The sequence below is a fragment of the Pelodiscus sinensis genome, chromosome 14 (genome assembly GCF_049634645.1).
Source record: "Pelodiscus sinensis isolate JC-2024 chromosome 14, ASM4963464v1, whole genome shotgun sequence".
NCBI classification, from domain to species: Eukaryota; Metazoa; Chordata; order Testudines; family Trionychidae; genus Pelodiscus; species Pelodiscus sinensis.
In genome coordinates this window covers 37,090,017-37,104,180 of record NC_134724.1, presented here as the reverse complement: position 1 = coordinate 37,104,180, position 14,164 = coordinate 37,090,017, and the positions used below count along the sequence as shown (strand labels likewise).

Here is a 14,164-nt window from a genome sequence, read left to right as displayed (position 1 = left end):
AAGTCTTGGTAATGCTGCTAGACAATATTGACCTCCCGTGGTTTGGTAAATTCTCTGGTTTGGAACGGGTCAGGTCCTGAGGGTGACGGACTAGAGAGGTTCAATCTGTAGTTTACAATAATAGCCACAGCCTGCCTAATCTGAGTCCCTCTTCTCTGGCCAGATTCATTGTCTGGGTGATTAGAAAAGAGATAATCAAATTGTCCCTCATACATCCAAACAATTCTTTGATGAACAATAAAATCCTGCCCGAGTCTTACATTTTTCCAATTAGTTTTGATAACTCCTCTCTCCTCACATTTTCTGTCCATTTATTTCTCTTTTAAAATAGTGCTTCTCTTATTATTTGAGGCCTATAACTTCAAAGAAACTGGTTTCTAGCATCAGGGGCTTTTTTCTTCTAAGATAAAAGAAAATGGGACTTAGACCACATGTGTGAATGCAGATAGCTGCACAGAAAGTGTCTCGTGTTTCCTATTCATTCATACGGTTAGGCCACCTCTGTCTTTTACACGCACACATGCATGCTTTTAATTTATGTGCAAGTTGTGGCAGAAAACTGGCCAAAGCTGCGAAGTCCAGAGTGGAGGTAGGCACGTCCGTCCGGAGCTGGTGTGAACTTCCTGCCACTGCCACATTCACAGTAGATGCAGTAGAGCTGCTTTTCTCGCCATCCCTGGCTTTTCCTGGAGCTTCCTGCAAAACTGCCTGAAGCTTTTCTTTTGTTTTTAACAGTAACTATAAAAAACCCCTCGAGTCAATTTTCTTTGGGGAGGGGAAGGGAGCAAATCATTGATCCAGTTGACTCTTGTCTTGTTAAAGAGTCCACGGTTTCCAGGCTTAGGTCTAGAGCCTTTACAATCTGTGGGTAACATTGCTCCATAGGCCTGATGCCGCTCCTTGGATGAGCGTTGATTTTCAGTTCCTCTCGCTTTGCTGCTTTCGTCACGGTGCGGGGAGCCTGGAAATCACATTCAAATACTTTTAGAAATGGCCAAACTGATTTTTTTTCTCAAGAAATGGAATAAAAACAAACTTTGTCTCCAATCTCGAGAGTTAGGTTTCACCTTGAACCGAGTGTCTGCAGTTTGGAGTGTAACCACCTCCAGCATTGAAATTCTGAAGGCTTCTATTATGACAAAAAAAATCACTCTTCTAAAATAAAAGGCGCAGGAGTAATATTTGCACACCTGGATTTTAAAACATCTGTGAATGTTTGGAAGAAATTCCCCCTCCCCCAGAGGAGGTGCACTCATTTTGGGCTTGTTTGAAAAGCATTAGTGCTGTGGAAAATAAGACTAGGAATGGCTGAAGGGTTGAGTACAATGAGCAAAGCAACTGACATTGAATAGACTTGTTCGAAACTGTTTGAGAGACTCCAAAATATTTTCCGCCAAGTTCACCTTGCTGCAGTTCTCTTGGCTTCTGTGCTCTGTGGATTATACACAGACCAGACCTCTAGAGAGGTTTTTAAAAGCTATTTAGATAAGCCGTTTAAAAGGATTCTGCACTGCCTGTCAGCAGAACCCCCAGTTAAGTGCATGCTGTGTTCCTGGAGATTTACCCTGTTACAAAGCATTAGTTCTTCTAGCAGTAGAGATCTTTCACTGGCAACCTCTGCTGAGATGCAAAACGGTGTTGGGCTCACTGTTGTGGGAAGGACACTCTCCTTGGAAGGTTTTACTTCATACCTCTTCCTGGAAACAATCCTGTGGTTCTGCTCACTGGGTTTAACAGCCGCCTTTGCATGCCGATAGTCTAGGCCTGTCTCATAAGTGCACACCGTATATCATCTCCTCCTGCATCTCTCTAACCCTCTGTACTACTCCATCACGAGCTCTAACCGGTGGTTGGGCGCACACAGTGTACTGTCTGGGAGCTGTCCCTTGCACGACCGGCTCTGCTTTCTAGCACATGCTGAATCGACACGGTTGTGCGTAACACTGCTGTATGTCTGTGTGTCTTGTGAACATATGCAGCGGTTCTCTCTGCCTTCTGAACTGCAGAGACCCGTGCTTTGGAAGCAACAGCGTTTGGCTGCTGTTTCAGAACCGCCTTGCCTTTGTCTCAGTGCTGGTTTAGAACAGCAGGATTGATGGACTGCTGAAGTAATGCAGTTCCCAGCAGCTTATTAGCATTTCGATGTTAATAGCTTAGCTCTTACAGTGCCTGACAGGCTGTTACATGTGATAAAGCAACTCAACAATACAGCTGTACGGATGGGAGCTGCTTTCAGTACAAACGCGTGAGTCCATGAATGTGGGTGTACAGTTGTTTGCCTTAAGATTTCAATACGGTAGGAAGGACTGCTGAGCAGTCTCCCTTTGGACGGGGGTGATTATTTTAATGAGAAAAGCAAATGAGTTTATCGCACGTGCACAATGGCTGCTAATTGCCAACGGGCAGTTTTTAGTAAAAGCTTTGGGTGTGCCTGTTCATAAGCCAGTGGCTGCCAAATCCATGAAAGCAATACAGATTGGGACACCGATAACGCGAACGCTTTTGGACTCAGCTGCTGCTGTTAGGACTTGCTGACCTGTTTGAAGTCCTGGCACGGTGAAACCTGCGGAGGTCCCATGGTCAAAATCGATTTTGTGGAGCCTGCTTGTAGCTAAAGATACATTACGTGATGTACCTAAGCAAAAGCGAATAGGTTAATCTTATAGACCACACACATTTCCCACCCCCCTGCGCTCCGGCCAGTAAATTTTTTAGCAGGCTGGCCAGCAGCCTGGCTCACGCCGAGTCTGGAACCTACCCCTGCTCTGGCTCTGCATGTAAAATGTATTAGGATACAGGCAGGCAGCTCAGACACCACCCTCACCCCCCCTCTAGGCAGGGGCTGCTGCCACCAGGAACTACTGCCTCTATATCAGAGGCAGCAGTGCAGGATGACAGGCAGCCAGTCCACAAGGGGAGCTGTTTTTTAAACTGGCTCCTCATATGGACCAGCTCCCGCCTGATACCCCTTGTGGACCAGCTCCTGCCTGGTACCCCGCACTGCTGCCTCCGATACAGAGGTAGCAGTGGAGAGTGGCAGAGGGTTCCTCGGGAATGGGGCTGAAACACGTTGCCTACCGGTCCCGTTTCTGAGGCCTATAGAATAGCCAAGTAACCAATGAGAATTGATGAGATGCATCAGCTATTCAGTTCACCGATATTTACCATCCCTAGTCTGCACACACAGTCTTCAGTCCGGCGTGGTCTTGCAGGTATAAATGTTTAATCTGGTTGCTGAAGATCAAGTAGACTTTGGTGAGAATCGGGTGCTCCACAGTGAGGCCAGCTACTCTATGGCTGCATGGATTTGCTCGTTAGCAGCTTATCAAACTGTGTGACAAGTACAAGTGTCAAGCACAGCTTGTCTTTGAGGGTTCGTGGTGCTCATTTTTACTTTTAAAGGTGGAGCACTTACAACCTCTTGTCGCTTGTCTCGCGGAGAGCTTGGCTAGAGAATCTGTTTTAAAGGCACTTTTGAGACATTTATCCTTTTGCAGCGATTAGTTTAGATACTTTGTGAGGTGGGGAGTGAAATCCTTTTGCCCCGAGGCATTGGAGGTGGCATTGAAAAGGAGACAAGACTGAGAACTCTCGCGTTACATCTTTCCTAATAAAGCAGTGACGTGAGTTTGGAAGTAAAACATCAAACTTCAGAATAACTCCGGAGTTTGTCACCCGTTGTCCAGCTCGTAAGCCAAACAAGCCATGGAGTTGGGGCTAGGACTTGAACAGAGATCTGTGAAATAAGGACCCTTGTCATAAGTCACCGCTAATCAGTGGGAAATTCATCTTAGGAAAATCCATCCATCCAGCATGATGGAACAAAGCACCAACTCTGTCAGTCAGATATTTGTGCAGCTGAATCTACTTGCTTCATCTAAACTCAGCCCATGTTGTTCCAGAGGAAATAATTTCTTCCTGTCCCCTGCCAGACCCAGGGCACATCTACACAGCAGGGCAAATGTTGAATTAAGCTACGCAACTTCAGCTACATCAGATGCATAGCTGAAGTCGAAGGAGCTTAATTCAGCTTTTAGCACTGTCTACGCAGCAGGAAGTTGAAAGATGAACACTCTTCCTTCGACTTCCCTTACTCCTTGTGAAATGAGGGTCACGGAGTCAAAGTAAGAAGTCCTCCAACTTGACAACGTTTCAAAATAACGGCTTGCTGTGTAGACACGCACTGTCGTGATTCCGAAATAATGCTGCTGTGTAAACGTACCCCCCAACCCCTGCCACCTGCACCATACAGAGTGCTCTACAGCTCAACAAACCAGCCCTGTTCTAAAGCAGGAGGAAAGCATGCTCCAGCCCTGAGCTGCCTGGCTGAGATCACTTTGCTGCCAGCCCCTCTTTGGGAGGGTTGTCCAGCTTGAGTGTATTTGCCAGTTGCAGTACGGCAGGGGGTGAGACAGTCTCAAGTCCCAAGGTTTGGACCAACACCCTGCAGCCCAAAAATAGTGGAGGGTTCAAGTAGCTGTTGGCGTTTTTAATAGAAGACAATCCCAAAGCTGTGGACCAGAGGAAGAGGCGGATCGTAAGGTGGTGACTGCCATCTCAGTGGTGCCAAGAAAAGAATAATTGAAATTAGCCTTACTTCATAGCTTAGTGATGACTGCTTGTCAGTTTCACCCTTCACACTGTATCCACACACACGAAAGGTGGCTGGTTTGTGTCTCCACACTTGTAACATCCAGTGTTTGCTTCACTGCCTTTGGCCATCACTCACAAAGCGCCTTCCGTAGGGCTGGCTGTTTGTGTCTGATGCCTGTTGACGTTGCTCACGTAAACACCCATGCTAGGAAAGGGTTCACAAGCAAGGCAGCTGAGCTCTGTTCAGATTGCTGGAAGTCTTGTGCGGTGCAATCCCCAAGCTTACAGTAATAAGCACGTTGTCCTTGCGGGCTCCTACAGTGCATTACCGAGAAGGTTACATCAGCTTTGGTCATCACATCAGCTTTGGTCATCACATCAGCACCACGTTCTTCCCCTGACTAATCTAATTCCGTGTCCCGCCCTTGATGTAAAAACAGTACACTGATTCTTTCATCAGCTGTGTGGGAAACTGCCCTATAGCCCCCTCTGGGGGCATGTCTGCGTAGCAAAGACAAACTTCTGGCTGGCTTTGCTGGCCGACTCAGGCTGTGGGGCTGTTTCGCTGCTGGGGAGAATTCCGAATGTGGGCTGCAGCCGGGTTTCCAGGACCCTGCGAGGTGCAACGCTCCCAGAGTTAGGTCTGCATAGCAATGAACCAGCCCCACATCCTGTTACCGGTGAGCCCCAGTTGGCTGAAATAAGCCAGCCGTAGGTTTTCCTTTGCCGTGTGGACATATCCTGTGTGCACAAGCGTAGGGTTGATCTGATGTGCAGTGTCGGATGTGAGGGCAGTAATAGGCTAGCTCTGAGGCGGAAGAAGGGATTTCTTTCCTTTTTGCTGCTTACAGTTGCAACCAATAGGGATGTAAGAGTGTAACGGGTTAACTAATAAGTATCATCTTATCGATCCAGGTTAAACTCTTCTGCCCTGCCAGCCCTGCTCCTGGGGGACGGGGGCCTCTCCTGCTGCCCGCTCTGCAGTGTAAGGCTTATATTGCAGAGCCCACAGTGCAGCCTGCTCACTGGGAGCAGGGCTGGGAGCCGGTGTGCACTGGGAGTGGGGCTGGGAGCCTGCTGGTTTGTAATGCAGAGCCCACAGTGCAAGACAGTTGGCTCTCTGCTCGGAGCAGGGCCAGTGCCCCAGGAGTGGAGCTGGCAGAGCCTGCAGTGCAGGGTGGCTGCCAGCTCCTCGGGAGCAGGGCTGGCAGCCAGTGTGCACCGGGAGCTGGCTGCACTGCAGGCTTTGCAATATAAGCCTTATCCTGCAGGGCCTGCTGCACTTTCAAACCCTTTTTTTACATCCCTAGTAACCAAGCTTTCTGTGTCGACTCCTGCACACTCAGGCCATGTGAACCAGGGCTTCCTTTTGCAACGTGCAATAGCAGAAAGCTCCAACACACAGACGCACACTTCTGAGAAATTCCCCTGGAAAGTCTTGTTTTGATGCGCATCAGAGCGAAGTCGTTTCTGTGGACAAGGATAAGCGATCACAAAATTGGATTGCATTCACTCAAGAGTCAAACGACAGTCATCAAGATGAATATTTTAACAGCGTTATTTTTAAATGGAGAGATTTGTGCAAACTGTACCTACTTGAATGAACAGCGTGTTTTCCGGCGCCTGTCATTTCAATACAAGACTAACTTTTTCTCTATTTTAGGGCATTTAAAATATGTCTTTAATGCAACATGAACTGATTAATCAAAATACTGGAAGGAGAGAGTATCTTATTTTGAGCTTCAGTGCTGCACAGCTGACCTTTGTTGGAGAAAATCCATAAGCTTCAGCTTGAAGGGGAAAAGTTTTATTTAAACAAATATTTCATGTTGGCAGTGTCCTGCATGGGCTGCTATCTGCTGGCTGAAAGGGATAGAACACTTTCAATAGCTAGAAAACAACATACTGTACCTAAAAGAAATAAAATAGACTCTTAAACAGTGACAGTTTTTTCATTACGTGGTAAATGTTGTTTCCCTGGAATCTACATTTTATGTAAGTTTGGTTAAAACCTTTTCTCAATATAAATTATCCATAGGCACAATTGGAAAATGGCTCCAATGAAAGAAATGCATGAAACATAAGCCAGCGGGTTCAGCTGATCAAGATGTTTTACTTTTAAAAAACAGTTGTCTAGACCAGAAGTGCCTTAGAGAGCTTCCTCACACCCCTCTTGCTGGAAAAGGTGACGCTCTTGTGAGCAAGAGCCAACAATGTCTTTTGATTGTGTCCTACAATCTGCTTTTGCAGCCTAACTTGCACCTCGCATGAGGTTTGCGCCAATGGTGACGTTTTCAGGAAGTTGGTCACAACCAGGAGTCCGGTGGTTCAGAACACACTGATTCTAGCAGAACCGTTTCAGAACAATCTCACCTTTTTAACACGTCCCAAAATGTTTCACCCAATGAACTGCCAGGCTGGTGTGCTGAGAGAGATGGCTGCCGTTTTCTTTCAGTAGTTGCATTGATCAGGTCATTGAATCTCATCGGTGTTTGGAGAAACCGACCCTTGTCAACTAATCCTCTTGTTTAATATGGCTAAATTGCTTTTCCAGGAATATCAGGCCTGGATAGCTTTGCATGCCAAATGAACAAAGATCTGCTCAAAATCACAACTTTCGTCAGGCTTTTTTCTTTTAGGAGAGAAGAAATAAACTATCAAAATATTATAATCAAGTCATTGCCTCCTATAGGCTGGGCAGGAAAAAAGATGTAGTATTTATTTCTAATTTTTAATTATTTTTGCTTGGATACCACAGTGTTGGGGCCATGAAAATACAGAGATTGGAATTAAATTATCAACCTCAGCTGGCTGATTTTGTACAACTTTTTACAACCTTAACTGTTGCCCTTTCAGATCAAATTTGAGATTACATTATGAAAATAGCCTCTCTATTATAACACGCTAGGCAGGTAATGAAAAAAACCATCTCTGCAATATTGTTTTCTCCTGAATGAGAGTGTCAAAGTAAGGCAACATTTAAAATCAAATAGACGTAACCTGGAAAAGCATACATTTTCAAAGCTTTGCATGCAAAATTGTTCCTGGCGTGCCCGTTGAATTTAATGAGCTCTGCCATTAAAATGTATTCACACTTTCAAAATGTACCCGCAGCATTTGAAGCTGTTGAGAAAACTATGAATCCTGCTGTTAGTGATTGAACACAGCATATGTAATTTCGTTACATTTCCGCCTCCAAATGAATGTCTTCATTTGAGCATATAAGTGTCCAAGCACTGTGGATCAACCAATATTGTTTTAGTCTTCTGCAGAGTGAATTCACAGCAAAACTTAAATGCCGAGGAGGGTGTTTTAATTACCCTGGTATTTTTGCCATTCTTGACAGTTTCAATGTTAGCTGGGAGCATCTTTTGCAACACCCCTCTTCTAAAATAAAGAGTTGGACTGTTCAATCAGTGCAGTGTTCCAGCTGGCTGGATGTTCTTGGTTGCTTTGTAACGTGAACAACATGTGGGTTTGGGTGAAGTGGCTGAAAATCTCCAAGGCTGGATGTAATGTAAGGGAGGTTCCTTTGGCAAGGAAGAGTTTTGTTAAGTCTGTGTGAAAATAGGGAGTTAAATACCGTGCAGAAGCCAGCATGTTGTGCTGCACTTGAAATCTTCTGCCTTTCTAGGAGACAACAAGGGTTCTTGTTTCCTGTGTAAGTGGATCAGACCTATCCAGTTAGGTTTCACCCCGTTGTTAACTTTTTGACCTGCACGCAGCAATCAGGACCCGTTTTAATGATAGCACGTCCCGTTTCCGATTGTTTTGTATCACGGACGAAATGTCCAGTTGTTCTAGGGAGTCCGTGTCGCTTGCAATGCCAAGCAGTCGCTTGATTGTCAAGTATTTTTACTTGTAATTGTTACAGACGTTGCAGCGTTTCACATCAAGCGAAGGCCAAGCAAAGCTTCATAAAACGATGTCTCAGGGTGAGATTGGGAAGCTGGCAACTGTTCAGAAGAACCTGCCCACGGATGGAAGGTATGAAAGCGCACCTGGTGTGGGGAGGGCGCTGAAACGACGGGAGAATGAGTCTGTCCCCATGTCGTGTTTGACTCGGTCTGGCGGTGGGGCAGCTGGCTCAGCCCCTGGCCTGGCGCTCTTTCTAACAATTGTTTGGACGGTTACACCCCAGAATTGCGATCATTGTTAGACGAAAAAGTTGTATTTCCTGTTACAAAAGACTACTACAGCCGAGAACCCTTATGGAGCAGGCCACTGGCTGTTTCCCGGTATTTCCTCTGACCGCTCATGCCACAGAAGCGTGTGTGCTTGGAAGAGTAGCCCTGAAAGCAGAGCCACGAGAATCTGAACAAATCTCAGGCCTGGGTAGGAATCTCGCTGGGTGAGAATCACCGCGTTGTCACTCCAGGAGATGGGTGGGCGCACAGGGTGCGACCCACGGCTCAGTCGCTCTGTAGCATTCTTTCCAAGCTCCCGTGTCCCCCTGAAGGGGAACGCGTGCGGAAGGTGAGCTCGGTGTCCGATGGGGCGTTCAGCTGCGTAGACCAGGGTTCCCTCTGTGATTGTCCATCCCTGGGCAGAGTGAGAGTTGTCTTGTGCACCAACAATGAGGTCACATGCGCTTGCCTCTGTGACACCCACCAGGGACGTTGTTCCCCACAAGACACTCCCAAGTAGCCCCCCCCATGGGGAGAAGGTGAGACGCCTCCCCCCCCACACCCCCACCGGGAGCGCTGTCTGCAGGGCAGGTGCTGCTGAGAGTCCCCGCCTGGAGCAGAGGGAAGCTGCTGCCAGCACCCAGGGATGGCAGGGAGTGAGGTGCTGGGGGTGGGGCGGCGACACGAGGGGCTCAGGGAGGACAGAGGGCTGGGAGCAGGGGGCTGAGAGGGGCAGAAGAGGAGAGGGGGAAAGAGAGGTGCAGGGAGGACAGAGGGTTGGGGACAGGGGGCTCTGAGGGGCAGAAGAGAGGAGGGAGGGGGGAAGAGAGGTGCAGGGAGGACAGAGGGTGGGGACAGGGGGCTCTGAGGGGCAGAAGTGGGGGGGGGAGAGGTGTGGGGGGCCCAGGAGCAGCTGCACCACAGCCCGGCTCTAGTTTGGGCAGTTGCCACGCAGCCCAGCCCGGAGAGCAGTCAGGATGCGACCATGCAGCCCAGAACACAGCCCCAGCCCTGGGGAAAGGCTGGAGCTGGCCCCAGCCTCCGGAGCAGGCCCCCCACCCCCACATGGCCCCAACTGCCAGAGAAGCCCTGGCCCCAGGCCCCCTGAGCGGGCCCCAAGCCCCCATGGCTGGCCCCAGCTCCCTGAGCAGGTCCTGGCTCACTCCACCATGTGGCAGGCCCGGCGCACACCCATCCCGCATGCCCTGCCCTCCCCCTCCGCCACCCCGGCCCCCCCACCACGCTGCCTCCGCTGGCCCCAGCCCGGAACCGCTGCCTGCCGCCCCACTCCCCTTCCAGCGGGTGAGTGCTGCTGTGCGGCTCCACAAAGCAGAGGGGTGGGCGGAGAATTCCTTGTGCGCGGCCGCGCAGGCGCACACCTGAGTGGGAACTCCGATGCAGCCCAGCTGTGGTCAGCCCACAGCCCATGGCCCACGTGCAGCCCCGCAGGGTTCCATGTGCATCCTGCGCAGCCCCCCGCCTCCTCCCCCTGCACCTCTCATGCTGCTCTTACCAGCTCCTCCCTCCCAGCACTTCCCAAGTCCTATGGCACTGCTGATCCGTGCCCTGTCCCGCCTCCCCTTCCCCCCCTCCCTCCCTCCCGGAGCTCGAGTGCTGGTTGTGGGGTTCAGGCTCTGGGGATGGGGCGGGGCACGAATCAGCCGATTCACAGCACTCCAGAAATGCTGGGGGGGGGAGGGGAAGGAGAAGGGACAGGGCGCCTTTGGGGAAACAGCAGGGAAGAGGCCAGGGGGCGGGGAGGTCTAGCGGCCCGGCACGTGTGTGGTGCATGCTGATTGCGCACATTGTGAGAGCCCTGCACAACCTCTGCTGCGCTGCGCTCCTTTTGCCAGCAATGTAACGCGCCCCGGGGGACGGCTTTGTGTTGAGAGGGGCATGCTGGTCACGGGCAACGTGTTCGTCGTCTTCTCGAGGTCGTGGCTAGCGCACATGCCCACGTTCAGTCTCGTGGCCCACAGAGAGAGGGCCGCTCACTAGCCGTGGGTGCCCATGGCTGATGTAGACTCAGCTACATAAATGATCTTTGAGAAGCAGTGGCAGATAGAATTGGGAAGTGCCTTTCGGTGCCGACTGTGGGGTTGGAATCCGAGACACGGCGTTCCTGGGCCAGCTGCAGCCTGGATTACAGAGTCTTTCTGAGTGGGCCATATGGAGAAAAGGAGACACAGGCCCGCTCCATCCAGACTAGACAGCTGCCAGGCTGAATACCTCCTGCTTTTCTTCCTTGCCAGATTTCCCAACAGCAAAATAGACCCATGTTCCACAATGCAGTTGTGCAGGTTTTGTGGCTGTTGGGAGGGAGGGATGGGATGGGAATCCGCTAGATTGGAGGGGTGGGGAATGGAAATCTCCTGAATTAAAGCCATTTCTCTTCTCTTGCCCCGTGCAGGCCCCCGAGAGCCAAGATGAGGTTCTGGGCGAAAGGGAAACAGGGAGAGAAGAAGACACCCCGAGAGAAGCTGACCACCCAGTTGGAGCTGCTAGAGATGTATGCAGAGCAGGAGGAGCCTGGCATAGAGATGCTCCCTGGCCTCCAGCTTGGGGAAGGTAAATGGAAGGAGGGAACGGGGCAGTTTTGCCACACGACTTGCAGGTGTTCTGCGAGTTGTACTCGCCGGAGTCGCCCGCAGACCCGGGCCAGAGCCGCTGTGGAACGGAACAGGAAGAGTTAAGCAGCGGTGCAGCACTGTGCAGTCAGGATAACTGGCAGGAAATGCCGCCGAGGCTCTTACAATCGAGCAACGACTTTACAGCTCCCCTGTGGACTGTTTCTGGCGGGGCTGGACAAAATCTCACAGACACATCTCCTGGTTGGCGCGGTGTTAGTGCCAGCCCGAGAGCGGGGCCCGTGTTCACTGCAGTCAGAGTACCTCAGGGAGGCGGTCAGAGAGCGCAGTGAGGGAAGGGCAGAAGGCAGGAAACCCATCGATTTTATTTAAAAATAAATAAATAAATAACCAGGCTAAGGGGTCAGGCTGTGTTGTCATGCCACACAAGAAACGCTGGTTTGGAAACGTGTGCGGCAGCAATTGAAGGGAATTGAAGTGTAAATGGGGTTTTGTGTTAAGAGAAACGTAGCATCCGAGAGCGGAGCGTTTGGACCAGCGGCTGTGGAAAGAGCTCCCCTAGCGTACTTGATGTCTCGCTCACTGCTCAGCCTCCCGTCCATTGCGTCTGAGCCCAAAAGCTGCATTCCGGCTCTGAGTCTTAGCTGAAGTGCTGGGGTCTCTGCCGAAAATGCTTCTGAAAAACGTATTCTCATCTCTTGAAAAGTCTCCATCTCCTGCTGCACGCAGTGGGAGGCAGCAGAGCTAGGATACAGGGCTGGCTGGTTGTTCTCCCTTGTGTGGGGCTGCTGTCTTCATCCGCTCCAGGAATGCCTGTCTAAAAATACTTGGAGATGGGATCGTGAGCTTTCGTGGGCACAGCTCACTTCTTCAGATGACCAGAGTCATCTGTGCCCATGAAAGCTCATGATACCATCTACATGTTTTGTTCGTCTATAAAGTACTACCAGACCATTGGTTGTTTTTTTCTGTAACAGACTAACTCGGCTACCCCCTGAAGCTCCTAAAAATACTTGGCACGTACTGTTATTACAGTGCAGTACAGCCATCAATAACTGATTTTCCCTGAACCACTTTGAGGTAGGCAGCTGTTCTCCCCATAGAAGAGAGGCGAAAACAGGCAGAGAGGCTAGGTTGGTTCCACTCTAAGGATTGTCTGCACAGCAGCGTTATTTCGGAATAGCCGACGTTATTCCGAAATAACAAGGAGTGCATCTACACAGCAAGCCATTATTTTGAACTAATGTCGAGCTGGAGGACTTCTTACTCTGACTCCTGAACCCTCATCTCACGAGAAGTAAGTAGACCACGCCAAAAGCCGAATAACGCTATTTCGTCTTCAGCTACACAATTGACATAGTTGAAGTTGCGTAGCTTAATTTAAGTTTTGCTCTGTTGTGTAGACAAGCGACATACAAATGCAACCCTTTCTTACTCTGCTCCTTGTGAATGTTCAGAGTCATAGCTGTTAACTTGAATGACCAGTTTTTTCCATCTTGTCACCCGACCTTGACCCTCCTCACCTCAAAAAAGATATTTTGGCCTTAGAAAAGGTTCAGAAAAGGGCAACTAAAATGATTAGGGGTTTGGAACGGGTCCCATATAAAGAGAGGCTAAAGCAACTGGGACTTTTCAGTTTAGAAAAGAGGAGACTGAGGGGGGGATATGATAGAGGTATCTAAAATCATGAGTGGTGTGGAGAGGACGGATAAAGAAAAGTTATTCATTAGTTCCCATATAGAAGAACTAGAGGACACCAAAGGAAATTAATGGGTAGCAGGTTTAAAACTAATAAAAGAAAGTTCTTCTTCACACAGCGTGTAGTCAACCTGTGGAACTCCTTGCCAGAGGAGGCTGTGAAGGCTAGGACTATAGCAGAGTTTAAAGAGAAGCTAGATAATTTCATGGAGGTTAGGTCCATAAAAGGCTATTAGCCGGGGGTAGGAATGGTGTCCCTGGCCTCTGTTTGTCAGAGGCTGGAGAGGGATGGCAGGAGACAAATCGCTTGATCATTGTCTTCGGTCCACCCCCTCTGGGGCACTTGGCGCTGGCCACTGTCAGCAGACAGGATACTGGGCTAAATGGACCTTTGGTCTGACCCAGTACGGCCATTCTTATGTTCTTCTCCATACAGCTTGGAGAGAGTGAACTGGCTTCCCTTCGGGTCTGCGTTTTATCAGCAGAATTGTTCCCTTGGTGATGGCAATAAAAGAGCGAATCCAGGTTGATTTTTCGGCCTTGGGTGGAGCTTGCAGTATTGGCATTTGGGGGATTCCTCCTTATTGTGTGTGCTCTGTGCACGCTGGAGTAGCCGTTTGCGAGAGACCATGAATATTGCAGCGTTTTACGTTTGAATAATGAAGTGATAAACTAACACCACGCTGGTGCTTCTGGGCGCTCGCAAGCCCAACTGCATCTGCATGTCTCTGTGCTAACTGTGACCTTAGATTTGGGACCACAGCATCTGACCCCCCCACGGAGCCCCGAGCTGTCCGGCATCCACAGACGGGAATTCAAGGAGAACAAGGAACCGTCTCCCAAAGTGAAGCGCAAGCGCAGCGTGAAGATTAGCAGCTTGGCCCTGGAGCCCGCGCAGTGGCAGAGCGACTCGCTGCAGATCATAACCAGCGCGGGCGACTTGAAAAGCATGGACGAGTTTCTCCTGAAAAAGGTACGTGTGCGCCATAGCCATGGCAGAGAACAAAAGGGAGAAACGCGGCTGCCTCGGACAGTCCGTAATCAGGGTCACCTCCTAAAGGAGCAGTAGCAGCAACACTTATACCACTACTGATAGGACAGTTGTACATCCAAAGCTACAGTCGGGTCTACAGCCATTCCAAGGGATTTTCCGGTTAC

The 14,164-nt window shown here is 49.8% G+C and overlaps 1 protein-coding gene across 12 annotated transcripts in view; it reads left to right on the top strand.

The window, feature by feature from the left end:
- Window positions 1-14,164, top strand: part of MYO9A (myosin IXA) — a 307,802-nt gene that overhangs the window by 265,709 nt on the left and 27,929 nt on the right. For all 12 annotated transcript variants that reach the window (XM_075897522.1, XM_075897517.1, XM_075897519.1 and 9 more), the window contains 3 exons: window positions 8,468-8,580; window positions 11,131-11,288; window positions 13,756-13,979. In XM_075897522.1, the coding sequence (XP_075753637.1) occupies window positions 8,468-8,580; window positions 11,131-11,288; window positions 13,756-13,979 (495 nt within the window). The remainder of the gene's footprint in view (window positions 1-8,467; window positions 8,581-11,130; window positions 11,289-13,755; window positions 13,980-14,164) is intronic.